At 38.6% G+C, this 26,985-nt stretch overlaps 1 protein-coding gene across 1 annotated transcript in view; it reads left to right on the plus strand.

Annotated features, from left to right (window-relative positions):
• SPATA5 (spermatogenesis associated 5) overlaps positions 1-26,985 on the plus strand; it is a 182,768-nt gene that overhangs the window by 130,322 nt on the left and 25,461 nt on the right. Inside the window, exon 15 of the mRNA XM_044428333.1 lies at positions 16,762-16,926. Coding sequence (XP_044284268.1) covers positions 16,762-16,926 — 165 coding nt within the window. The remainder of the gene's footprint in view (positions 1-16,761; positions 16,927-26,985) is intronic.

The following is a 26,985-nucleotide window of genomic DNA, read 5'->3' on the forward strand; positions in this document are numbered from 1 at the left end:
TGGCATTCCTGTTTAAAAATATTTTGGAAATGCTACAAAATAAATTGCATCTGTTTTTCCTTCCAACCAACAACTTACAATTAATGTAAAATGACTTGACACAGGTTCATTCTCTTTGATAATCATGCCATTATTTTACAATAATTCTTGTGGGTTTGCTTTTAAGTTATTTCACATTAAAGCTATATGGGCCCACAGGTACTGTTTAAATTCATGCTTATGGATTAAATGTTGTTTGCTGTATTTATTACCTCTTAAAGTTGCTTTATTGAAATTTACTGAAATGAACTGTATAACTTGGGAAAACAATTCTGGAAATGAGTCATGTCAATATTTTATTTTAAAGAAAATAGTTTAAAACCTATTGCAAATTTAGAAAATGAATAAAAACAATTGTGCATATCTTTATAGCAAGCCAGTATTTGAATAAAAAGGAAAATATGATAAATAGTATCAAAACGTAATCTACTTAATCCTTTGCTGTGGCTCTTCATTACATGGTTGTAGCTACTGGTAACATTTTTATTGCTACCATTTTAGATCAAGTTCTGTAACTAAAAGGAACATTAGTAGATAATTATCTCCTAAATGCAGAGCGTATTAGTTTATATTGATGTAAATGTTAATAAAAGAAAACTGGTTATTTTTAGACCCATATAAAAAGTCATTTCTTGCATTTATTTTATTACAAGTTCACTTAATTTTTTAATGGTTTTTAACATGTTAGTTGCGTTAGTCTTGAAGCAATTTTGCTGTGTCATTACTGTTGCCCCAGTCCTAAACACATTGACTTTGTGCCCCCAAAGCACATAATCAGCTGGTAGTCTTTGTCACAGCAGAAGACAAAATGCCATTGATAGAAGACTTTTGGTAGCATGCACCTTGCTTGCTGATCATACTTCAATATATTGCAGTAGATTCTGTTGATTTGGGTAGAACCTGCTTTTTCTATTATGTGCTGCTTAGGATCATATCCTAAGCTATCTTTCATCTCTGTTTACATTAAAAGCACAGCTATTTCGAGGAGGTTTAGTTGATGGTTTTGGAAGTGCTTTGGTCTTTGTGGATGGAAATTACAAAGTGCCTAATATCATAACAATGATTTTATTAGAATTTGGATGCAAGCCACATCCTGCTTAGAGTCAGCTTCAGAACTCATTGATTTAAATGCTTCTAAGTTGCATGCTTTGCACTTTGTTGTTCTGCTGAGTACTTTCTCATGCCTCCAATGCATTATATAGGTTAAAAAAATTGGCTGCACTGGAGGTATTGTGGTGTTGGCTTAGATTTATGGCATGCTATGTGATCTCTATTAAGTATTCAGTAAGCAACCATAATGAATCTGTTAACCAATCCCTCCTTTTCCAATCATACCTCTTTCCCTTTTGTCTGGAATGCAGATTGTTCCCAAGTGGTCTGTTTCAACAGATTTATGGTTTATAAAGTGGAGGGAAGAGTTCTCTTAGGCAAAGAGAGAGAGAGAAATAGAAATGGAATTCCACAGCTGCAGATGAAACAAGCGTGTCGTGTTGGTGAGCGAGTGTGTGCAAGGGGAATGCTGTGAATAATTACTCACCATATGCTGTAGAGCAAGTACTTTCCTCTGCTTGTTGTGGCAAAGAAAGCGTTTGCCATCTCTTTTGAAACAATTTGAGTAATTTGGCAACAGGTGAACCCTAAAGGTGTGTGCATGCTGAGGAGGTCTATGCATGTGCAGATCCATTTTTCCTTTTGGTTGAAATAAGTGTAAAGGGTCCAGATTTATTTGCAAGGCAGAACCCCATAATTATACACAGCTGTAGTTTCCACAGTTCCTCTTGGCTTTACATTAAAATAATGGTTTGACATTAATGTTATAAAACTTCCGCCTATGAAATAAAATATGACATACTGAGTGACAGGTGACGGGCTTGTACTGAGCACAGGGAGTTGGTGAGGTTCTGCGAAAAGCACTTCCTGTGTGGAAATGAAGACTAGATGGACAAAACATGAATATTTGTTTCAATATTTTCATCTTGAGAATTTCTATGCTTGCAAAGAATGCTGTGGCTGTCAAGGGGGACAGTAAATCTTGTAAAATTATGAAACCAGATGAATTGTGAAATTCTTACTTTGTTATACTGGATTGTGCACTGATGTATTGAGAGCAGAAAGAAGAATCAGAGGTGCTTTCTTTTTTGTAGATACATTACTATTACAAGGAGAACGTTGCTACCATTTATCTAATTGTGGTTGCTTGTGTGGGAATTAATAAGTTTCTTCCCCCTGCCCCTACCCCACCCCACTGTTTTCTTTAGGTTTTGTTAACCTAAATTAAAAATGACATTATTTATACTTGTAACTTTTTCAAAGTCAGTGCAGTTAATATATGCAAACTGTTTCATTAAGTTGTTATTTCCTGAAGCAGGTATATTTTGAATTTGAATATGTGAATGAATGATTTTACTATGTGTGTAAAATAGATTCATCCCCTGAAGATAATTTTGACAACCTAAGAAGATATATATTAAGGAATCTCAGATTTTTTTTTCTTTTATTATATTTAGAATTGATGTAACATTGATGGATTTTTGCATGCTTTTTTCTTCTTTTTGTCTGTCAGGTTCATTTATTGTTTGGTACAATAAAAAGAGGGCAGAAATCTCAGTGTCAATTCATGATACATTCTTTGTCCATACAAGCATGTTTTATTGCCCTCAGACACCTAGCAATATAAACAAACTTACTGTGTGAATAAGGGATTATGGCTATAATTAACAGTAATTACTGTGATCCTGGGTAAGTGGAAAAAATGCTTCCACTATTACAGGAAAACTATTGACTTGATGTCCCTCATTGTCCAATTTGCGTATCATGTTTGTCCTTGGAAGTGAATACCTCAGAATGCTGTCATAATCCAAAATTGTACCATGTGATTAGGACCCCTAAAACTTGTGTTTGTAAAGTTTTCCCTGGCCTGCTCCACATAAAGCACTTCTAAATGCATAATTGAAACTGCTGTTTAAAAGCTTTTTATCCTTCCTTTCCCATCTCCCCCGACAAAAGCATTCCAAGAATCTGTTGTAGGAGCCTGACTGCAGATACACTGCTCTTTTAGTCTGTAACAGAGAGAATTATTTTTTACAAGAGTGTGGAGAGTAGCAGAAAAACCTAGTCAGGAAGTTCATTTGTGTCAACCACCATTCTCTCCACACTTTGCTTTTGCTGTGTTGACAAAGGCCAGGTTTGCCTCAGGGCTGCTGGTTGCTGAGTCCTACATTTGGCATTCCCTATATTTGACCTTCCACAAAGACTCTTTAGGTACTGCAGCATCTGTTCACCTTGACTTCAACTGCACATTTCACAGTTGGCCACAGAAGAGTAAACAGTTCAGGTTACATGTGAGTTAACTCAGATTAATTATGATAAAGAAAGTAAATTAGTGCTCTTCAAAGTACTAGAAGACATACAGGATGTGTTAGTATGTAGTGCTTTCCAGGCACATAACTGAAGAGTAGACTACGAAGTCTGAAACCGTTAAATCCCATGCTTCTACTTTTGACGAATATAAGTGTATCTTTGCTCTTAATACTATAAATACATTTTAAGCACCTAGCTACTTTTTCCAGGGCTCAGACTTATGCCTTCTACGGGAAACAAAACTGAGATCCAGTTTTCTCTGTGTAATTGTTCTGTTTTGTCAGTTCCTGAACATGTAACCGAGGGTTATTTAGAAAATTATAATACAAATTGACTAGTGAACAAACTAAGACGCTGTGCTTTCATAGTATCAAGACTCAGATTAGACGTTGGAAATTATTTTATGTCCATGCACTTGAAATCAGTGGCAAAGGAGCAGTTGCTATTCAGTCCTTATTCAAGGTCTCTGTGCATCACACACAATGGGCTCTGTGCATGTGTGGAGCCTGTTTTGGAAAGATTCCATAGCTTTATGTTTATTCAGCAAGAACCCTGCCCCTGCCACAGCATGAGGGAGGGATTTCCTCACACGCTTCAGTATTTCTTTGACCACCATTGTGGTTGCATCAGGAAGTTCCCTCTCCACAGCTATTTTTTCTCTCATCCTTTGCCCCTTTTCTCATACTTCTGCTCCTTTCTCTCTCAGTCTAGCTTTTAGTCTAGAAAACCTCTTGCATTTTTCCATTCCATTCCTTAACCTCCCCCTCAAAAAGCTACAAAATATTACTGCCCCACTTTCTATCACCTTTCATTTTTTTCTTCTATATATTATTTCTCCTTTTTTTATTCTTTTTTCTTTCTCATTTGCCTTCCCAATGAGAAAGTTTACAAAGTGCCACAGCAGGCCTATTGGACTGGACGGGCACCCATCAGACAGATCTTGTCACAGCTCACCACAACACTGTATACTCATGCTTCTGGTCCCAAGTGGGAACAGGCTGGAGGTCCATGAGAGACATCTTCATGCAAACCTGATTGAGGGTGCTGCACTATCTTTTCCCTCTGATCATGAACATACACCAGGACTGGATCAACTACATACTCATCATCCTGTGGTGGCCCAGACAGCCCTGGTTCCCCCACCTTCTACAACTGTCCAATCAGTTATTCCTTCACTTTCCTTTTGATCCCAACATCCTGAACTCCCTCTTCCAGTGCGGCCTCAAAACAACTGCCATCCATGTCTATGTGGCTACAAGCTCATCCCCCCATGCACCAATCCAGGGACACCCTACCTTCCCTCACCCTACCTGGGGTATCAGAAACCTTGCCCTGCCAATCCATTCCCTGTACACTGGCTTGTCACCCTCCAATCCCTCATTAAAAAGCTTTTCGAACCCATGACGACTGCAGACCTACACATGCCAGACCAGTTTCCTAGTGGTGATCACTTCAATATGATGCTCCAGCAACCTGGCTGCCCTAGGGGACAACCCACTGTACCTCATTTTTCAGAAGGACAAAGTGGTGCTCTGCCTGTTCCCCTCCTTACTCTTCAAAGTGGACTCTGTTTTCACCTCAATGAGGATATCGTCTTGCCAGCATTCTTCATCTCCCAGTTGAATCTGATTGAGACAGCACTACACTTCTTCGATGTCTGAAGGGCCCTAGCCTTCTACCAGTTCCAGACTAAACCCTTCTGCTGCTCACAGAGACTGTTCATGTGTTACAGTGGTGGAAACAAGGGATTCCCTGTCTCCTCACAGCAGCTTGGGGGATGGGTGATGCTGGCCATCTCCTTAGCCTCCAAGCTATCTGGTCTTCAACCCTTGGGACCAATATGGGCACATTTACATGAGTGACAGTGACCTCCATGGTTTTCAATGCTGATGTGTCACTGCCTGATTTCTGGAAGGTGGCTACCTGGTTGAGCCTGTCAACTTTTGTGAAATACTGCTACCATGACATCTCAGCCAGAGCGAACTGTGTCTGTCATCAGTTCTTCGGTAGCAACACTGCCTGCCTCCATGAGGTGAGCTCGCCAGTTGATCATATGTGTGATGCACAGGAACCACAAGGAAGAAAGTAAAGTTGCTTACCTGTAGCTGTCATTCTTCAAGGGGTCATCAGTGCTCTCACATAAACCCACCCTCCTTCCCCTCTCCAATGTTGCCTTATGATGGCACTCTGTCCATACTGTTATCCAGGTAGGCCCATAAATCCCACAATGCCATGTCCTGACATGGGACCACAATGTTGGTTTAATGTCCTTTGAGCTGAAGATAGGGTGGGAATTCCTTTTTCACACCAGGGTTGGGTTGGCGGAGGGATTCCGTCCAAATAAATCTTAGCTATGGAATCTTCCCAAAACAGGCTCAATGCATGCTTAGACCCCATATGTGTGAATTGCACAGATTACCACACTAAGAACAACTATACAGGTAAGAAACCTTACTCTCTTGCCCCTAGTATATTCCTGGATACCTTCAGGGATCACTGCCTTGACATGGCGAAGGAGCTTGCATAGTGCAACAAGCTGGGTTTTGAAGAGGCAGAGGAACTAGAGATCAAATTGTCAGCATTCGCTGGATTATGGAGAAGGCTAGGGAGTTTAGAAAAACATCTGCTTCATTGACTATGCTAAAGCCTTTGATTGTGTGGATCACATCAAACTGTGGCAAGATCTTAAAGTGATGGGAGTAGTATCTTGTCTCCTGAGAAATCTGTATGTGAGTCAAGGAGCAACAGTTAGAAGTGGATATGGAATGACTGGTTCAAAATTGGGAAAGGAGTATGGCAAGGCTATATGCCATCCTGTTTATTTAACTTATATGCAGAGTAAGTACATCATGCAAAAGGCTGGGCTAGATGAATCACAAGCTGGAATTAAGATTGCTGGGAGAAATAACAACCTCAGGTATGCAGATGATACCACTCTAATGGCAGAAAGTGAAGAGGAACTAAACAGCCTCTTGATGAGGATGAAAGAGGAGAGAGTAAACGTTGGCATGAAACTCAACATTAAGAAAATTAAGATCATGGCATCCAGTCCTATCACTTCCTGGCAAATAGAAGGCGAAGAAATGGAAGTAGTGACAGATTTTATTTTCTTGGGCTCCAAGATTACCACAGATGGTGACTGCAGCCAAGAAATTAAAAGACGCTTGCTCCTGGGAAGGAAAGCTATGGCAAATCTAGACAGAATACTAAAAACAGAGACATCACCTTTTTGACAAAAGTTCGTATAATCAAAGCTATAGTTTTCCCAGTTGTAATGTACGGCTGTGAGAGTTGGACCATAAGCAAGGCTGAGCACTGAAGAATTGATGCATTTGAATTGTGGTGTTGGAGAAGACACCTGAGAGTTCCTTGGACTGCAAAGAGATCAAATCAGTCCAGCCTAAAGGAAATCAACCCTGACTGTTGTCTAGAAGGAAGTTGAAGCTCAAATACTTTGGCCACCTAAGAGAAGGAAGGACTCATTGGAAAGGATCCTGATGTTGGGAACGACTGAAGGCAAAAGGAGAAGGGGATGGCAGAGGTTGAAGTGGCTGGATGGGCTCACTGTTGCAGTGGGAGTGGGGTTGGGTGGACTCTGGGAGATGGTGGAGGACAGGAGAGCTTGGTATGCTGTGTTCCATGGGGTCGCTAAGAGTCAAGCAAAATTCCTGACAAAACCTAAGATTCATTTCTGCATGGAGAACCCTAACTAATACTAGTAATGTCAGTTAGTTCAAGCATTGCTAACCCCACAGTTCTTAGGACTATGTACCAGTCCTTCTCCTTTGAAGACATCTATTTGTGCTAGGTTCACTTGTTCATTCTCTACTTATAAAGGATGTCATTTTTTTAGTCAGATGTTGTATTGTAAAGGCAGACATTCACACATTGATGGAATGAAAGTAACCTCTATTATTGCCTTCCCTTTTCTTTCCTACTTTGCCCCCACCTACTTCTGAAGGAAAGGTGGGGAGTGAAGGACTCTGCTTTTGTACTGAAACTTCAGGTGGAATGAAGTGGTTATAAAAGCATCTATCAACATAGCAAGAGCTTGCCAAACCAAGTATTTGGGTTGGAAGTCATGCCTTCCCAACTGCTTGAAAACAGGAAGTATCTTTGTTAAGTGATGGAGCACTCACTCTTGCTAAAAGAAAGAAAAAGATTTTTTTTTAAATTGCTCAGTATGAGTTGTGCAGCTTTGGATATTGTATGACAGTTTTTACATGCGCATGCACACACCATGTGTCTGTGTATCTCTTTCTCACTATTATTATTAAAATATGAGTAATTTATATATGAGCAGTCCGTGTCAGAAGCCAGCCCAGGCACATCTTATCCCTAGTGATTCCTGTAAAGCACTCAGAATCTGTCAGAAACAGCCTGCAGGATTGCAACGGCTCCTGGGTGATTAATTGCCAGAAGAGTCTGGTTCCAGGTTTCATTACATATAATTGTTATCTTTTCTTAGAGGGGTTCTTTTAAACCCCCACATCATTTTAAAAAAACATTACATTCCTGAGGTTTAGCGCTTCTTTGCTAGGAGACCAGAGGACTCACTGATGTAAAGGTACTTTTTGTTTTGAGCTGTCGATAGATTCTCTCTGTCCTTTTCAGTTTACTTTACTGAAAATCATTTTACTGGAACTCAGGGATTAATTCATGTCCAGCCAGGAATTTCAGTCAAGAACTGAGAATTGGAATTTCTTTCCTTTGCTAACTTCTCTCTACTAAACTTAAACATGGAAGGGTAGTAGCCAGAGAATTATTCATTTCTTTTTCAAGAGGTAGTTAAGTAGTATTTCATGCTGTCCAGAAAATGGTTGAACTGGAACTTCCCAGAAATTCAAAAAGGTGCAATGTATGGAGATGGTGGTTCACAGCACCTATATCTTTATGACACTTGCCATTTTAAAACATGGCCTTATAACAAGCCATTTTCCCAGAAGCAATATGTTATCATCATAGTCCTCCTCCTCCTCCTCATCATCATCATCATATTTCTATACAGCTTGTAGATAAAGCGTTCTGGGAGATTTGCAACAATGCTGATAGAATCATTCACTCAAATCACCCATTCTGATTATAGCCAGGCCTGACCCTGCTTAGCTTTCAATATTAAGCAGGATCAGGCACTTCAGGCTATATGGAGGCTATATGTAGAGGGGGTGAGAGGACTAGCCAAAGTTGTGATTCCAGATTCTGGCCAACAAAGTGACTAGTTGGTTTGGAATGACAATTCTTGAGTTGCTTAACCCAGGAATTGTCAGAACTAAGCAGCAGTGAATGAGCCCACTGCCTTTCCTATGCATATCACTTCCAACCCTGCAGTTCTGGGTTGTGGGATTATAGAAAACATGGGATAACATTGGGTTAATTCTGGGATTCAGATTTGGACATCACAATAACAGCCTAGTTGTTGACTGAAAGCAAAGATGACAAGTGCAACTGCCAACTCTTGCTGCCAGTTACCCCCAACAGTTTGTGGGTTAAGCAACCCAGATACTGTTGGTACATGCGAACTGAGTGTTTCTTGTGCTTGGACAGAGGAATTTCTGGTACTTCTTGTTTCCCTTTGTCCAAAATAATCTATTAGCAGGGCTTAATATTATTGTCCTGGTCTTTGCTCATTTCTTACTCACTGTGCTCCAAACTCTCTAAATTCACATCTCAGGATGGACTGAAATCAGATTTTAGGCCTTGTACTTCGTAAACAGTAAAACGTATAGCACAGTCCTGTCCATGTCAAATTATATGTGAAATTTGCTAATCCCTTTGTGTAGGAAAGTTTTTGCCCTGCTTAGATTAAACGTTAGAATGCTTAGATTACCTTCTGTGCTTTTTGAAGTCAGATATAATAGACACCTGTCCAAGAGCAATTATGCCCATATGATGCCCATATGATATGGAAAGTGTGTTATTGTTACAGGAAAATGATGATAAAGCAAGGATAGCAGACTTTTTAAATCTTATATTATTATACTTATGGCATTATCTGTTTTAGATATGTCCTTTCTATCTATATGACAGTTATAGTGATTTTAATTTTTGTATTTGATACTTGCCTTCTTGTTCATAATTCTGGCAATATATATAATTGTGGTAACAAAACATATCTTTTAACTTTTTAGGTTACTTTGTATCAGTTTATGCTGGTCTATGATCATCAGGGCTTTTGTTGTCATAGAACGCACCGGAACAGCATTCCGGCACCTTTTTTTTCAATGGATTTTACGAAGTGATTTTGAAGGGCTAGCAGATCAGCAGCAAACATCATTAACATAGTGCCTGCAGGCTGCTATTGTGTCTGCTATCTGATAGTGAGAGATAGCTGCTTGGGACTCTGCTCCCTGCTCTGTTTGGGATTGGTGTGTGTGCTTACTGCCAGTGGGGACGTGAGTTCCGTGAGTTCCGGCACCCTTTTTTTTTTTTTTTTACAAAAAAAGCACTGATGATCATAATAAATGAATTGATTGATACATCTCTTCTGAAAAGTAAGACACAGACTTCAGTGGGTTCACAGGTGATTGGTGTAAGATTACAAGCTTAATTTTTTAAAAATTGATTCATTCTCAATTTCAGGAGAGCAGCCATGTTAGTCTGATGCAGCAAATAACAAAGAATCTTGTAGTTTTTTACAGTAGTCTACACAATTTTGTGTCAGGATAAATAGGTTCATTTCAAATAAGCTACAAGTCTTCTTAATATATCTTTTCTATTTTCTGTTAAATTAGGTGTTGCGCTATTTTGCTTTGCTATTTGTAGATGGTAATTAATGGAGTAGTGGGAAGAGCTTATTTCAGTTTCTGACCTGTCCTATTTTTCAAGCCATTATAGAGGTGACAAAAGTGTGTTAGTTTTTACAAAATAAAAAAATATCAGCTGAGAATACAAAACAATAATAGAAGGTGTTTCTGGAAAATGTGGTGGAGCAGGCTTTAATGAACTCAAGGGTAAGGGAATGCCATAGTTCTGAGACAGCCATTGACCAGCAAACTCTTTTTTCTTGCCTTCCTATCTCAATATGTAGCCCATAATATTTTGCTTATGTGAGACTGAGGCTGGACTTACTTAGCTGTGCCCATCTGTAGTTATAACGTTGAGCAGACAAACGTTATAACTACAGCAATTTAGTCAAGCAATTTAGTCAAGGAGAACTGTTAGTGCAGTGAACAGAATCCACTTGGATTGCTTCACCATCATTGGTCATCTTGTCCTAAACTGACTGATGAGGGAAGCATTAGTATGCTATTTAAATTTCAGAGAGGCACAGTGTTGTGCCTCCATCTAAGTAACTTTATTGGAGAGGACCAGCAGCCACATACCATTAACAGTGCCCTTAAGATTTTAAGTGGCATTATTTTGCTTCTTCCAGAGTAGACTTACTTCAGAAGCAAAATCTTAAAGATTATTTATTGCTATGTAGGCTTTGGATGGTTTGAAGGGGGGGGGGGGGAAACAGCTATGGTTGAGTAAATTTAAACTAGGAGCAGTATCAGTGAAGTATTTGATAAACTCTAAAGGGAAAGAAACCTGCCACAGCTGTAGAAGGTACTTGGCTACATAAATTTGATTATCATATACATTTTATATAAATTCATGTTATACAAAGTTCCTTATGGGCATGCCAGGCCTTAGATGTAGTAATGGGGGATATGTGAGTCTTTCTCTCTGCTGGAATATACTGATCTACTTTTTAATATAATATAAACACATTTAATGTACTTTACTAAATTGTGAGCAAGAGGGATGCTGGGTTTGGGCAAGCATTCCCACAGATGGCTGCCTGCATTTCACATGCTGATTGCGAATCAGAAGATTTTCAGTGAAAATTGGAGAGCGTGGGTTAGCTCAAGAACCTCAGATACAGTACGAGACCACATGCCTTGCCACACTGGGCAGTTCTTGGGAAAGGCCAAGCTGTACAGCAAGAGGAAGAGGCCACTGGGGATGTGGAATTCTCAGGCACAGACCAAATCGCCCTTCCCCAGCCGGTATGGAGCAGTGTATGAAGAGGAGGCATGCTCATCTTCAGAGAGCCCATCCTGAAGGGTTGGGGCCCAGGCATATTCATAAGCAGAGTTCCTGGAGGTAATAACTAGATTGGAAACAACAAACCACTCTGTACATGCTCAGGATCCATTCTGAGTAATTTGTACTTGGAAACAATAAAGAACATTTACAAGGAAAATGGACTGTGGGTGGTGTTTGTTCAAAGGAGGAACATACATAGCTTGGCTCCTGACATACATAGCTTGTAACCCACCCAGGGAGTCTTGTTGCTAATGGGGAGGCTAGAAATCTAAATAAATAAATGTAGCTGTTGCAAGATTGCACATTAAGCCACCAAGGATCCTTGCTTGCTCTTTATTAAACAGAAATGTTTTTGATTTATGTATTAAATTGTTCAGATTGGTCCCATGTAATTTACCCTATTTGGATCTGTTTCAAATAAATATCCTTTCCTTCTCAGTTGTCATATCTTGTTAGAACATTAAGCCATCTGTTTCTTTTCTCTTTTATTAATACTTTTGGGTAACAACCATATAAAATGTTTGTGTCTTGTTGACTGTGCCTTACAAAGTACTGCCACTTGATATTGTAGATTCTTCCTGAACACCTGCTGTCAAACACATCAAGTCTTTTCTTGTCAGCTTGCACAATGCTTCAGGTCTTGAGCAAGACTGACATGACAGAAATGTTGTGCAGCCTGCTTCTTTAAAACATGTTTATCTTCATCTCTGTCTAGAATAGGCAATTCCCAACATTCCCCCTTAGTTACATACTTCCAATGTTCTATTGTAAGCCGCCCTGAGGCTTGTTGCAAAGGGGGCGGCATAAAAATGCTTTAAATATATATATATATATATATATATATATATATATATATATATCCCACTTTAAGGGCAAATTTCACATTATGGTGGAATTCTGTGGCTGGAATTTCCCATTTTGTTTTTCTAAAAGCAGCTGCAAGGGCTGTGGCTTTGATTGGGCCCACAGCATGGCAGTGGGAAGGAGGGTTCCAGTAATAACTGTGCATCCCTCCTTGAGCTCATCGTAGTTGTAGAGAGTTTATGTTCTGCCTAGAAGTTTTCTTCTATGTCTTAATAGGTGTGGCAAGGTGACAATTTAAGTTAAGCAATCAGAACATGTGGTTCTGTTCCAGATTGGATTCTCTGGACATACGCTTTTCCAACAGCAAATTTATATTACAAGTTCTAATTGTGGAAACATGAACTTCAGCCCTTAGAAGAACTAAGAGAGAATACACAAAGGAAGTATATAAATTTAAAAATTGGGACCACGTAAATAGAAAATCATTCCAGTTGCAGCTACTCCCATTGGGTTCAGCTGGATAAAATTAACTAGTTTTGAAATCTGGGACATGGCTAATCTATTTCTTACTTCAAATGCAGGAAGTCTCTGCGCAGAGCCTTCCAGAAGATTTGGGGAGCTTTGTGTAGATGTGATGTTGAGGCCACTATAACGGTCCATAAATGGAGCAGGGCCAACATGCATGTACACTGTTGAGACAGGGCCACCTTTATTTCATTTCATTTCATTTCATTTCATTTCATTTCATTTCATTTCATTTATTTTATTTATTTTCTGATTTATATCCTGCCTTTTTCCTACCAAGGGCTCAAGGCAGCTTACATAATTCTCCCCCTCCATCTTATCCCCACAACAACCCTGTGAGGTAGGTTGGGCTGAGAGTCTGTGACTGGCCCAAAGTCACCCAGTTGGCTCCATGGCAGAGCGGAGACTCGAACCCAGATCGTCTGAGTCCCAGTCCCAGCTCTTAACCACTACACCACACTGGCTCTCTTTGAGGGGAGTCAGAGCAAACTGCCCTACTCCTCCTTTCCAGGTAGGTAAGTGACATGATTAGGCCACACTCTTTAAACATGTCAAAAACATGCATGCCTTTGGGTGTTTTCAATATAAGCAAACATTCTTGTAGGAAAAGTGCAGCACTGACTTGGGGTCAATGATGTGACCATCTACTGAGGGAGTGTTTTTTTTTTTCTCTCCCACATGAAGGCAATTTGAGGGAGGAGATAAAATATTTTTCTGGAGATTTCTCCCTCCACATCCAAATTTCAGAAACTGGGAAAAGAGGAGGGGTTGCCAAGAAATTCTGGATTGGAGGAAGAAACATTTGGCACTACCTTCTTGGGATATGATTTGCCAGAAATTGGTAAAACCTAACATGGGGGGGAATTATATCTTGTCCTTTCACCTTCCATGGTAATGGCCACAATTAAGTATGGGAAAGCTAGAAATGGGAGCTCACCATCCTCATCTGTCCATTCTTCATTGTGGCTATGGTCCCTTGAATAAGTAATCGGAGCTGTTCTACTTCTCTGTTTGGATGGCATGGTGGAGAGGTAGGGGAAAAAAAGACGGAATGTTCCATACTACCCTCCTTTGTAACGAAGGCCCTTAGACTTGACAGGCCTTTAATGCTCTCTTTGGAAAGGGATACCGTGTGAAGAAGAGGAACAAACTCTCTGGGGCATTCTCTGTACCCAAGCAATGTTCTATAAATCCGGGTAACATCACAGAAAATAAAACTTTCTCTGTGACCATCAAGAGAATGAAAGAAGGGGTGGGGTGTTGCCTTAATTAGCTGTTGCTATACTAATTAATCACTTTACTATAAATCCTGATATAGGTGAACTATTGTGTGTGCTCTCTGTAGGTGATGCAACCAACTTTGGCATAAGTTCTTGGTCAAAGAAGCAGGAATACCTTGCTTTCTCTTTGGCCAATTATAAAAAGAGGGAGAATCAATCTAAAGGTTGATGTAGTGATCTGCATGTGCTTCGACGGGCTTTGATTATCTAAGTCCGGACTTAGTCAGGACAGCCAATGCTGCTCAACAGGATGCACCTGAAAAGTGTTTCTAAATGAACTTGCAACATAAACTTAGCATAAAAACATAGAAAGCTACCTTATATTATGCCCCTTCTGCATTTCAGAGCAGTTTTCCCCTGCACTGGGTGGCAGTGGTGGAGATGAAACCCAGGACCTTTTGTATTCAAGGCATTCGTTCTACCACAGAACTGTAGCCTTTCTCTTAAAGCGTGTGGAACTGCTGGGGGCGGAACTGTGCATGCTGACTACATGCATCTGAAGGGACACTGCATGAGAGCCAAAATGTTAATAATTCCAAAGCAGCATTCTGGTTGTGAATGTGGCTTGACTGAACAATGAACTGGCAGTTAGATTTCCAGCTTGTTGAGACTTCAAGGAAACTGTCTGATGATCCTATGGGCGGCTGCACTGTACTTGGAGTATAGTTTCCTTACTGAGAATATGTGTGCTTTTGTTTTAAAAATAACAGGACATCTCTTAGCATGCAAGAAACATTTTTTCCACCCCAAAGTATTTACAATGGCCTTTTTAAAGAAACTCTAGGAAGGGTGTTAACTTGATCAATGCTGTGCAGGAAGGAAAGCTTCTTCCTACTATTTTTCAGCATGACTTTCACTGACATGATCAGGCTGGGAAAAGTCTTACTGGCTGAGAGCCCAGGACAACCGTGCAAGATCTCTAGTCAACTGGAACTCAAACTACACTGCCCAAGGGAGAAGTATAACATAAAAAACAATCTTGGTTACATGCTGTGTTTTCTATGCATCCAGCTGAAAATGTATTTAAAATTCTGAATATGCATGTAAGCCATTTTGTTAACAAGATCCCAAAATTTAAAATAAAATAAAAATACGTTGAGTAAGGAAAGTCTGAAACCACGTACGTGTGTGTGTGTGTGTGTGTGTGTGTGTGTGTGTGTGTGTTTTGTTTCCCTTATACTTCACCCATGGATTTAATTGCATGGGGTTATATATAGTTGCCTGACAGGGATATAATAGTGTACAAATAAGCTCCACACTTAATACACCTTACTCTGTTTTTTTTGTGGTATATGGAAAGCATGATGGTTATGTTTAACTGACAATTCTCACTACCCTCCACCTTTCCAGCTACACCCAAAAGGTATTCACTAGCCCTCTTCACAGGTCTTTTTCTGACAATTTACTACTGCATCCCCTGAAATTTGCATAAATGTAGATGTGACAAAGTAAATAGAAGTGAAATACATACTAATTTAATGGCTGAGGGGAAATTTGCACACCTGCAGCTAGGAGCCATGAAATGTGTGTGTAGGAGTTAATATCCTTTCTGAAATAACTGAAGACCTCAGGGAAGTGTTGAGAAGGTGGAGGACACAGAGAACTCTGTTTTTTGTTTTTGTTTTTAATAACTGCTAGGAAACAGCAATAACTACACCTGTAAGACATCCAAAAACGATTGGTAAAAAAAGGTTGGGGGCATATCTTCCCTTTCTGGGTAGCTTGGAATATTGGAGCTGAAAAGGTGGGGAACAATGAGAACTGCCAGATCAACATTTAAAATTGAGGGGATTACCTTGCTTAGAGGGAGATACATGCTTCTCTCCTCACCAGACTTTACTGGTGTTTTTCAGCTAACAGCTTGATAACTGGTCCCTGGCTACTAAGCATAAATTAGCCTATCTGCAGGCTACCTACTCCTTTTGACTTCTGAAACAGACAAGAAATTGGCCAGGCAAGAACATAGTACAGTATCTGACATGTGTAACAGCACACTTCCAAAACATTGACAAAACCCACCCAATGGGAGGTGGTTGAAGCTTCATCGGAGAAGCTGTTCAAGGATAGGCTAGACGTGCACATGTCATGAGTGGAGCTGGGGGTCAGTCTAGATGGCCCAGGAGGACCCTTCTGACTCACTCTGTTTCTGCATTTCTACTTGTGCATTTTGGATGCAATAAATTTGAAACAAATACAAAGAAACATTAAAAAATTGAGGAACAGGTGATGGTTGTTTCAAAGTGCTATTTTGGCATTGGTGGAAAGGCAGTCACTGATATGGTCACACAAAAAGCAAAAGGCATGAGTTTTTTGGGGGGGAGGAGGGTTGTGATCTTGCTAAGCTGTTTTGTAACTGTTCCCAATGACAAAATGGACCTGCCAGGTTTGGATGACACAAGAAACCATAATGGGCAGGACCAATGCTAAAATAAGCCACAGATTTTGGGGGTGAAAAATAAACTACTCTGTAGAAACTTTGCTGGAACTGAACCATATGACAATTTATGATAGTTGGTTCCTTTGTGAATCAGTTTCATGGTATACATTTTGGAAACTAATCAAATAGTTGTGGCCACTTGAAAATAACATGTGATGCAGGTCTTGTTCCTTTGTCAAAAATCTGCTATAACCCTTCATCAAAAGAATTTCCTCTTATTTTATTTATTGTCAACTTGTCTCTAATCCAGTTAATGGATCTTGTTTGATTATTTTTTCTACATAGGCTTTGATGCGACCTGGTCGACTTGACAGAATTATATATGTGCCTCTGCCTGATGTAGCCACTCGTAGAGAAATCTTTAAAATTCAGTTTCGCACCATGCCAGTCTCGGATGAAGTCCACTTGGATGAGCTTGTCCAACGAACAGAAAAGTATTCAGGAGCAGAGGTAATAACTGACTATAAGCATGATCAATTATGTTGTTGTTAGTTGCGAAGTTGTGTCCAACCCATCACAACCCCATGGACAACATTCCTCCAGGCCTTCCTGTCCTCCACCATCCCCCAGAGTCCACCTAAGCTCACACCAACTGCTTCAGTGACTCCATCATCCAGCCACCTCATTCTCTACCTTCCCCTTCTTCTTTTCCCTTCTATTGATCCCAGCATTATGCTCAATCATATAGCCCTTTTATAGTACCTGAGGACTAGATGGCTGTGAAGCCTTGTTAGAAGTTCTGTGTTGAAACATCCATGTCAGAGGACTGCTTCAAACTTTATTAAAGTCAAGTGAAATTAATAGTTTTTATGAAAATCTCCAATTAAACATTAAAAAATATAAATCCCTATTTAAATTTCAAGTGATATTTAGTTTATATCAATTAAACGGACTTTTTAAAACTGCAGCATTGTTTTCTTGTTCTGAGGAAAATATGTGAGGAAACATAGCACCCATTTAGGGTTGTTTCTTTCCCAGGATGAGAAGAAAAGCCTACTTTATGGTTCTTGTATATACCGAACTGCAGAAGAAGAACTCAGACCTTTCAATAGCCTGCTGAGAACAATTTGTTCAGTATTTTGCAGACAAAGTTGCTCAGATCTGCTGTAGTTGTTATAGTCCCAGTGGATGTAGCTTGGCTCTTGCTTGTCCAGTGTTAGGGGATAATTTTCAATTTCTACAGCCTGAGGATGGAGACAGGATTGTTGGAGAGGCGAAAGCCACAACATTCTCATCCTTTGTGGTTCATAAAAGCAGCCAGAGGAGGACTGGCCAAGTTTCGCTAATGTCCTCTTCAGGTCCAGCTTGCCTGAAGGAGGGAATGGTGAGAAAAAGCTCTCCTTGAATCCCACCATACTATTGACCAGCCTCTGATATCCCATTTTGGGGCATGGTATTAGAGCGTGTGATGACCTCCCAAATCCAGGAATTCTTTAATGAGATGGAATATCTAGATCCTTATCAGTCTTGCTTCAGGCCTGATAATGGAATGGAAACAGGTTCATAGCTTTGGTAGATTACCTATGCTGGGAACTACACAGGGAATGTGTCTGTTGCCTCTGCTGGATCTCTCAGTGGGTTGCAATAGCTAGGATCATGCTATTCTTCCCAGCTGCCTCACTGGGATAAGTGGATGATGATGATGATGATGATGATGATGATGATGATGGAGGAGGAGGAGGAGGAGGAGGAGGAGGAGAATTATTGTTCCTATATGTATCAGTGAATACAACCTTTAAAGTTACCTTTAGTGTTAGGAATTCTGAAGATTGTTTGACATTTACATGAAACTGTTGAGGGAGACTATTTGGAGGTGTAGGCTCAGGGGTCATCAATATGACACTCAGCCCTTTCTCTCCTTTTCATCAGTCCAGGTGAGGTAGTGGCTTTTCTGAATCAGGTGAACACCTTATTTTCCCAGGAATTTTAGTCTTTGTTTTGAATTTTTGTACTGCTACTAGGTTTTACTTTGCCTTTTAAAACTTCTATTATACTGTAGTTGTAATATTTTAAACATCTATAGTTTATGGTTCCTAGTTCTTTGCTGAATCACAAGAACTGGGATCCAGAAGGCCAATATTCCACTTCCTTGAATTTCTGCTTTAAACAAAACTACATCAGAAACTGCTTTGGGGTTTGTGGAGAGCTGCGTAGTTTACTCTTTATGCTTATGAAAGAAGCTCCCTCAATGGCCTTTTGGATGCAGGTGTAATTTGTAAAGCTGTTCTTCATTTAAGGAGTTTAGGAACCAGCCTAGTTTACAAATTTGTATTCAGTATTTGATACAATATCTCTTGTTTATTTAAAAAATAGTGTCTACTAATTGAAAAGTCAAATAAGTGTTTTTGGAAAAAGTGATTTAACTTTCTTTTTAAAAAGACTGTTAAAATTAATTTCCATATTGTATTGATTCATAAATACAAATAATGATAAAGGAAACGTATGCACTCATCAAATTAATTCTAATTATAATTTCCCTAGTAATAGGAAAGCTTATATTGAATCCTGAATTTTCTGATTCAAATATTAATCAAAGAGATTCTATTTTTCTATTAAAAATAATAATCTGTAATTTAAGTCTCTTGGGTATAATTTATTTTCTTCTAGTTTTCATAAAGTTCAGCTTTAAAATTGTCCTTCCACAATTGACATTTCTGGGTTTGTTTTTTGATAAGGCTCCATGCATGCTGTCTTAATTTATTTTTCTGTGTTGTAATTACAATTGAATACAAAGCTCTAAAGAACTCTTTGCTGCAAGCAAAAACAGAAAAAAAGAAATCATGTGGATCCTGACAGATGTCAGGTTGCTAATTCTGTCATTCGGAAACTCTCTTATCCGGAAAGGATAATATAATTATAATTATCATACATTATCTGCAATAAAAGGGTGAGTGTAGGAAAAACATGTCTTGGCATAATAGAAGCTGGATGCCTTGTTTTAATAAGCCCACATGTCGATCTTTAAGTTAGATTTGCTTTTTAAAAGAATTTTATCTCTTTTTTTTTACACACTAAAAGGAGAAATGATCTGTTTCGTCCTAAACCACTTCTGTTCAAACTAAGGAAGAAAGATAGAGGACAGATTAAAACATTTATATTCAGGAAATTAGCATAAAAACATTCCTGGAAATTAGGGAACAATTTATCAGTCCTTTTCATCTTCTCCTTCCGGTTCTGTAGCAAATTCCTTTTTAAATCGAGAATTCCAATCATAAAGAGATTCTTTGATGAGCAGGTCAGGTAATGTGTGAAATATTTTGATCCCAGATCTGCTAAGAATAATAAAAATGGAGACAACTTGCTTTCTAATATATTACTGATAACTTTTTGAGGTGCATATGTTTACAGAAAATTAAGATGTGAGACAGTCTTAACTTTATGGTAGACAGTTTATGGCGTGAGAGCCAGGACTGGCATCATATTATATGGCATATCATATAACCATGCTTACCAAAGCAACATTAAATGTGAGAAGAAACCATAAATCTCTCACTTACATACCTAGAAGACTGGTTTAAATTTTATCTTCCTTGCTTGGCAATAACTTACTAGGGTGATGCTCAGTATGCAATACAAAATGCTGGGAACTTCACTCTCATGCTGCAGGAAAGCTTTGTCACACCACTGTCTTTATTATAAAGAAACAGCCTAACTTGTATACATCTCAAGCTTACAATGCATCTAATTAAAAGTCACAAGGATGACGCTACTGGTTTCATTAAAGCGATCATTGATAGTTTTATTACTTGACAATTACTCACACAGAGGTCTGCTGTATGTTAGACCATGCAAAATTTGGAGATCTGTATTCTGTACTGGTTGATCCCTCAAAATCAAGCGCCTTGAGAATTAGTCACATTTTGATTCCTCATTCAGGATTAGATTTTGAATAACAATTCAGGATTAGGCTGGAGTCTTAAGCATGTTTAGCAGAAAATGAGTCTGTTGAACTCTCATATTGGATTGAATATTTTAGTCTACGCTATATTTGTAAGAGGACCTTGGCATTCTATACAGAATCAGCTTGCTGATAAAGCTGCATAACAGCATTTCTTGAAATGCCTATTTCTATCTCTCATACACATCAAGCACTAAGGAATGTGACATTAATGTAAGAAGAGAACTTTGTAATAACACTAGGATTTCAATGTTGCAAAGGTCTGTGGATAATGTCATTTACACAGTTTTAGTAGCTAGGTGGCACAGGACTTGGCTGAATCTGTATAGAGTCAGGAGTTTCTTGTGGCATTCATATTTTGGAGAGAGACAATAATGTCCCATCTTCCTCTAGTATCCTCTAAGTCTTCATGATTTGTTGTCAGAAATCGAGTTTTACACTCATGGATTCTTAACAATGCAAATAAAATAAAATATTTCCCCATACCAGCATCTCCAGCTGTTGTAGTTCGGTAGCACTGGCTAAATTAAAAGAAAGTCTTGCTTATTATTGGAACTAGATATACAAGAAGGAGTATGTGGTAATATGTGCTAGTATGTTCATTCCTAGTATGCCATGAGATAAAAAAAGATTAAGTGATGTTTAGAAATTCTTTACCTTTTCTAAAAAGGGACGCAAGCACAGCTATGGAAATGTTCTGAACTACCCATTACATCCTGAACAAGAATGTGATTTATGAAAGGGTCTGTTTCTGTCAACAAGCTCAGAAAGCCTGGAGAAACTGCTGAGTCATTTGTTAGGGTCTTGTATGAACAGGTAGAATACTGTGTGTTTCTTGATTAAGGAAAGGAAAGGAAAGGAAATGGGGGAACAACTCTGAGAGATTGGTATTTGAATTTCTAGACAATGCAGTTTCTGAAAGAAGACAACTAATAGAAGACTCGATCCATTATGAAGCCATAGCAATAACACTCAGCATAGATCAAGCAATCAGCATAGATCAAGACTGAAAGGGAGAGTAAATACAACCTGGGAGTGACCTGGGTGATGTAATCTTTGCTCTATAAACTGCCACTTTCAGCAGCCATTTTTGAAAGAGCAAATTCAATCTAATTGTCTCTGCTTAAGGAGGACAAAAGAAAGCCTAGAAAATCAATTGAGCAGCTTCAAAGGCACACTGTATCAATATGATCCACTCTTTCAAAAAGTATACAAAATATGGGGAAGAGACCATAATATTAGAACAGTTTATTCTGCCCACTTAGAGCATGACAGTGTAGGACATGCTCAAAGGATAAAGCTATCGTGTGTTGCACCCAGATAGTGAAAGAAGTTACCATACCAATGGATAGCAATGATTTTTTAAAGTTTCCATATTTTGCAATGTTTGCAAAAACATTGTCATTTGCTGGAAAATAAGTCAGACAATCATTAATTTTAATATAGATTTTGGAGCTGATGTTACCATTTTTATATGGCCAATGAGTTATCCTATAATTCCTTAGAAGCTTTTCCACGCAAAGAAGAAAGAAACAGTTTGAGTTCATCATCTGTGTCAGGAATGTTGAACTTCTTTCAGCTAGAGGACTGAATTCCAGTTTGGTAGGGCCAAAATGCTAGCTTATTTTGGCTAAAAGCTCATGCTGCCAGTAACTAAGCCTTAAGGGAGGCATTTCATTTTTTTTTGAATGGGGAAAATCTATGCAATCACTGAGAAACAACCAAATGACTGGCTATCAATGGAAAGGAGATGATGAAGCCATAGGAAGTAGATGTGGTCCTCTGGGGAAACTCATAGGGCCAGTCTGGAACAACATCAGGGTTCTTTTAGGCCTGAGGTTCTAACCCCTTGATGTATGTTGTACAAGATTGTCTAGTTTATAATCTTGTGGAGTAGGTGCCAGAAAGGACTACTGAAAACAATGTGAAAACAGACGTGTTTGGAGATACAGGAGTAGGCAATGGAGTTCCTATGGGCATTGTTTTGAGACCTGATGCCAAGCACCAGAAAATTCATTCCCTTCCTTCCCAAAATGGAAATAAAGCTAGAAAGGATTAAGGAAAATGACATAATTAAGGGAGTCACCAAGCCTACTTTATGGTATGCCCCAGTGGTCCTGTCATCAAGAGAAATAGGAAAATGCACATCTGTGTAGATCTTTAAAAGCTTAATGAAGCTATAATCAGAAAAATATGTGCTTCCAATGGTAGAAGATATTTCCCCAAAGTGACAGGAACAGAAGTATTTTCCAAGTTGAATGTCTCAAATGGTAGTAAATACCATCGAGAAACCAAAGTGCTAAACTGACTACATTTAGCACTCCCTTTGGGAGATTTTTATTTCAGTGCTTGCCATTTGGAATCACAAGTACATCTGAGATTTTTCAAAGAAAGATGACAGAACTCCTCAGAGACATAAATGGAGTCATTGTCTTCATGAACAACTCCTAAAACATGGCACGTCTAAGGAAAATCTTGACAAACTGCTTTTGTCTTGAATCAGATACATGAATCCAGACATGAACTAAAAAAAGGATAAATATATATATATTGCAGTTGAAAACAGAGTTCTTGGAACAAGTGATCACACAACATGGAGTAAAGTCATGTCCAGATAATGTTAATACCATTAGAGATATTAAAGCATTAACTTTAATAAAACTAAGACTCTTGAAAGGTGAACTGTGACAGTAATTTCAGGACTTCACAAAGCAGATGCAATCACTAAACAGTTACTGAAATCTACTGGGTCTTGGTTTTGAATGCCAGTTCAGAAGGCTGCCTTAAGGGACTTGATTTCCAGTGCCCCAAGTTTTCAGTTGTAAGATGCCAACATGACTGGCAGCATTGATGCATGCAGCTGCAGGCCAAACACATTGCTTTCTACAACTTTGCAGTTCAGAATCAATGCCAATACCCAGTGAGACTGAATATGAAATACTTAATAGAAACCTCCCATTTCTGAGAGGATACAGTTGCCAAATGCACAATTAGTACCTGAAAATCCAGTTCTATCTTCTAGGATCTTTTCAAACTGACAATGACATTACTACTCATATTGTCACTTGTTACAGTTGAATTATTCGGAAGCCTTTGATATTTAGCAATGAGTACTGATTAGCTGAACTATCAGGCTTTGACTGTGTACTTCTTCAGTTTAATCACTAGGTAGCACTGGACTTACTTGTAGCAGTTTCCTGTGGGTGTTCTGTTCTTGTTGGAGAAAGAGAAAATAATCTTATCTTGTTCATTACATAGTACACCTGCTTGATATGCACTGTATCACAGGCAGATTTGTCTTTTAGATGTATTCAAATGGTTATATACTTGTAGAAGTTGGCAGAGTTTAGGAAATGGTCATGCAAAAGAGTTCTGTTTAGTAGTAGAGAGGAGGAGGGAAAATTTTTCTCTGTGTGTGTGTGGGTGTGTGTGTGTTCACATGCACACATGTAAAGTCTTCACAGCCTTTGGACCTAGATTCTGATCTTGTAAATTATGATTACAGCTATCCCTTGCTAGTCTGGGTATAAGCTGTATAAATATACTGTACATGCTTTTCCATCAACAATTTCTGGTTATGTTTTACGGGTTCACAGGACAATCCAATGTGGCTGTTCATAACCCTCTGAACTCAGAGGATAGCAAGCATTCAATGCAGGGCAGGAGGAGCATGGAACTGAACGTTGCCTCCACTATGACCCTGGAGGCACAGCACAGTACTGTGCGGCTGCAAGGGTAGAGCCAGGACTCTCCAACTTGATGGTACCAAAACATTTGCAATATTTACTCACATCTGTCCCCTTAAATGAGCTGCTGTGCATCCTGGGGGAAAAATCTTTTACTCTCTTTTTTTAATGTACTGTCATGGTGTGCAAAACTGACTTGTATTCAACAAAGGTGAGTTGGAAATATTTCCTCACCTCTTTTTATTAGCACCGTACAAGTGTGTTTGGCAAAGGTGGAGCTAGAAGGTGAGGAAAGAGCTGGCATTTAGAATGTTTTCAGAAAGTCAGTGTTCGACATAAATGAAGTGAAACACTTCTAAAATTTGATTTAAAGGAAATAGCTTTCTTCACAGGCCTTGCTATGCAACTGCTGCACAGCGCAGTTCTCACAAATATATTTTATGTTCTCTTAAATCATGGGGGATAAATACCATGTAACAAGTGCATAAATGGGCACTCCCTCCAACACAAGTGTAGCATCTTTGAAGTTGGTTCTTGAATTTCTAATTTTGTACCTTTATATTAGGTGACTGTACAACTCTTGCTTCATGTAGGTCATCAGATGCACAGACATCCTTCTTCTGGCCCAGTATAGGACCTCGTGCTGTTTTGTTTTATCAAAATTGTTTTTTTAATATTTCTAATATTTCTCATTTTGTTTTTTTAATATTTCTCATTTAAAATATTACACAGAGTTAGAGAATAGAATATTGGGATTTGTACATGTTCATATAGACTTGTTTTTTGTGTTGCCAATCAGTAAAGAACTTGTATCACAGTAAGGACCTTTTATTCTTCCATCTCCTCTCTCTTTCTTTGCACAGTGCACTGATTTATTAAAATATTTTCATCACACCTCTCAGTCATGGACTCTCAGCAGCTAAATGCACAGTTATTTTTCATCATAGGGAAACTAAAATAAGCAATACAATATTGTTTAATATCTTTAGGGACTCTTCAGTGCAAATATCTGCAAGAAATCTTGTAGCTGTGTAAAGTCAGAAACTGTAGATTGCTGATATGGACTTAATCTGTGATCTCAGTTTTAGAATGAATTCTACTAAAATTAGTGGGAATAAACATGTTCTGGTAAGGGGCAGTGTCATCTTGGTATTATGGTGGTACTACAGAAACAGATACAAATCTGTTACAAATCTGTAATAGTTATATATCTTTAATACAAGTAATTTCTCTTATTATTGATACTACTTAAATGTATTTATTTATACCAATAATAGTAATTATTAAAAGGAATAGAACAAATATATGGAATAAATAAAATGCAGCAGTTCAAATGTGTTTAAATATGATATAGCAAGTTCTGATCTAATTAGCAGTTGGCATTTTTAGGTAAATGTGCATTGAGCAATGAGATCAGTAAAGTTCATTTGGGCAGGCAATATTCTGTGTTTTTGCAGCAAATATATAAAACCAAGGCTGAGAATGCTTTCATCACTTGGGAATCCCCCTCTTGTATCCTGCTCAAGGCTCTGAAGGCAGGAGGCAGGAGCATCCATTGACAGATGAGGTATAGAAATGGGCTGCACACTTTAGAAAATAATTTACACTGGTAGGTAGGTGTATGTATGTGCATATACTTGAGAGTATGACATCAGTATGAAGAAGGTGATGCTGCAAAGGAAAGTGAACACTTTAGTAGATTTTCACATGTCTTCATTAGTTGGATACGAATTTATTTTTATATCTCAATTTCTTCCCCCTTCCCACCATGAGTTCATATAAAGTTGTCAAGGTTTCTTCTGTGCAAAAGCGAGGAAGTATGTCGCCAGCACCATGCGGGCTGCTGTCATTTAGCAAAGGTTACAAAAGAAAGAGAGAAAGTAGCAATATATCATCCTGCTGTGCTTCCCATCCCCCATTCCCTTCTAGTTTCCCTGGGACCATGCTTCTTTATTATCCTCTTAGTAAAGGAAAACCTGTTGTTTAAATTTAATTTTGGAAGGAGTTGTTATTGTTTTGCTATTGTTTTGTTTTTGCAGATTGTTTTTTTAAATTACTTATGAGCGCACTGTTTTGTAGCAATTTTTAGTTACAGTATTGTCAAATTTTATTTTTTAAATATATTTTAATCATAGTACAGTAGCCATATTATGCTTTTTATAATTAGAAACATAGGGAAAATGCAAGTCAGAAGGGGCTTCCCTGGGCATCTAATCTGACCCACAGCTCCAGCAAGCTCCATTCATGTAATTTTCAACTGGTGGTTGTCCAATCTTTCTTTGAGCACCCTCACTGATGGACCCTCAACCACCTCACTTGGAAGCTCATTCTATATCCTAGCATTCCTAACTGTCAGGAAGTACTTCCTGACGTAGTGGAGTAAAATAGTTATGCTACTTAAGTTTTAGTTGTTATTAACAGAATCTTGCTTGTTGTACAATTTTACTGAAATGTTTGATACTTTCTGCATGAAGTATTTCTTCTGTGTCTTATCAACTATATAAGATTATTTGTTTACGAAATGATTTTACTGATTCCATTCCAGAAGCTTATATAAATAATAATGTATTCTGATTCCTACTCACTAATTTGTAGCCATTTGTTGATTATAATTTTCCTTTAAACTAAGTAATCTGCTTAAACTACTCTTACTTCCTCTAAGATAACTTTAGAGGGCAATCAGGTACAGTTGTAGCTTCCAGTGTCTTTGAATACTCTGACTATGGATTCTGTTAATGGTATTTTGCCTTGTGAAAGCTATTTTCCATCTTCAAGCCCTAGAAAAGGAGGTTAAAGTGCAACCCTTTTTTCACAACCCATCTTTGTTAAGATAGAGAAAATATAGTTGGATACCTGTACTGTTGTTCAACATAGTTAGAGAGCTAAGTTTTTATCCAAATTACACTAAGACAACAAGGCATTTTG

Source organism: Varanus komodoensis, unplaced genomic scaffold (genome assembly GCF_004798865.1).
Source record: "Varanus komodoensis strain SLA01 unplaced genomic scaffold, ASM479886v1 scaffold2, whole genome shotgun sequence".
NCBI lineage: Eukaryota > Metazoa > Chordata > Lepidosauria > Squamata > Varanidae > Varanus > Varanus komodoensis.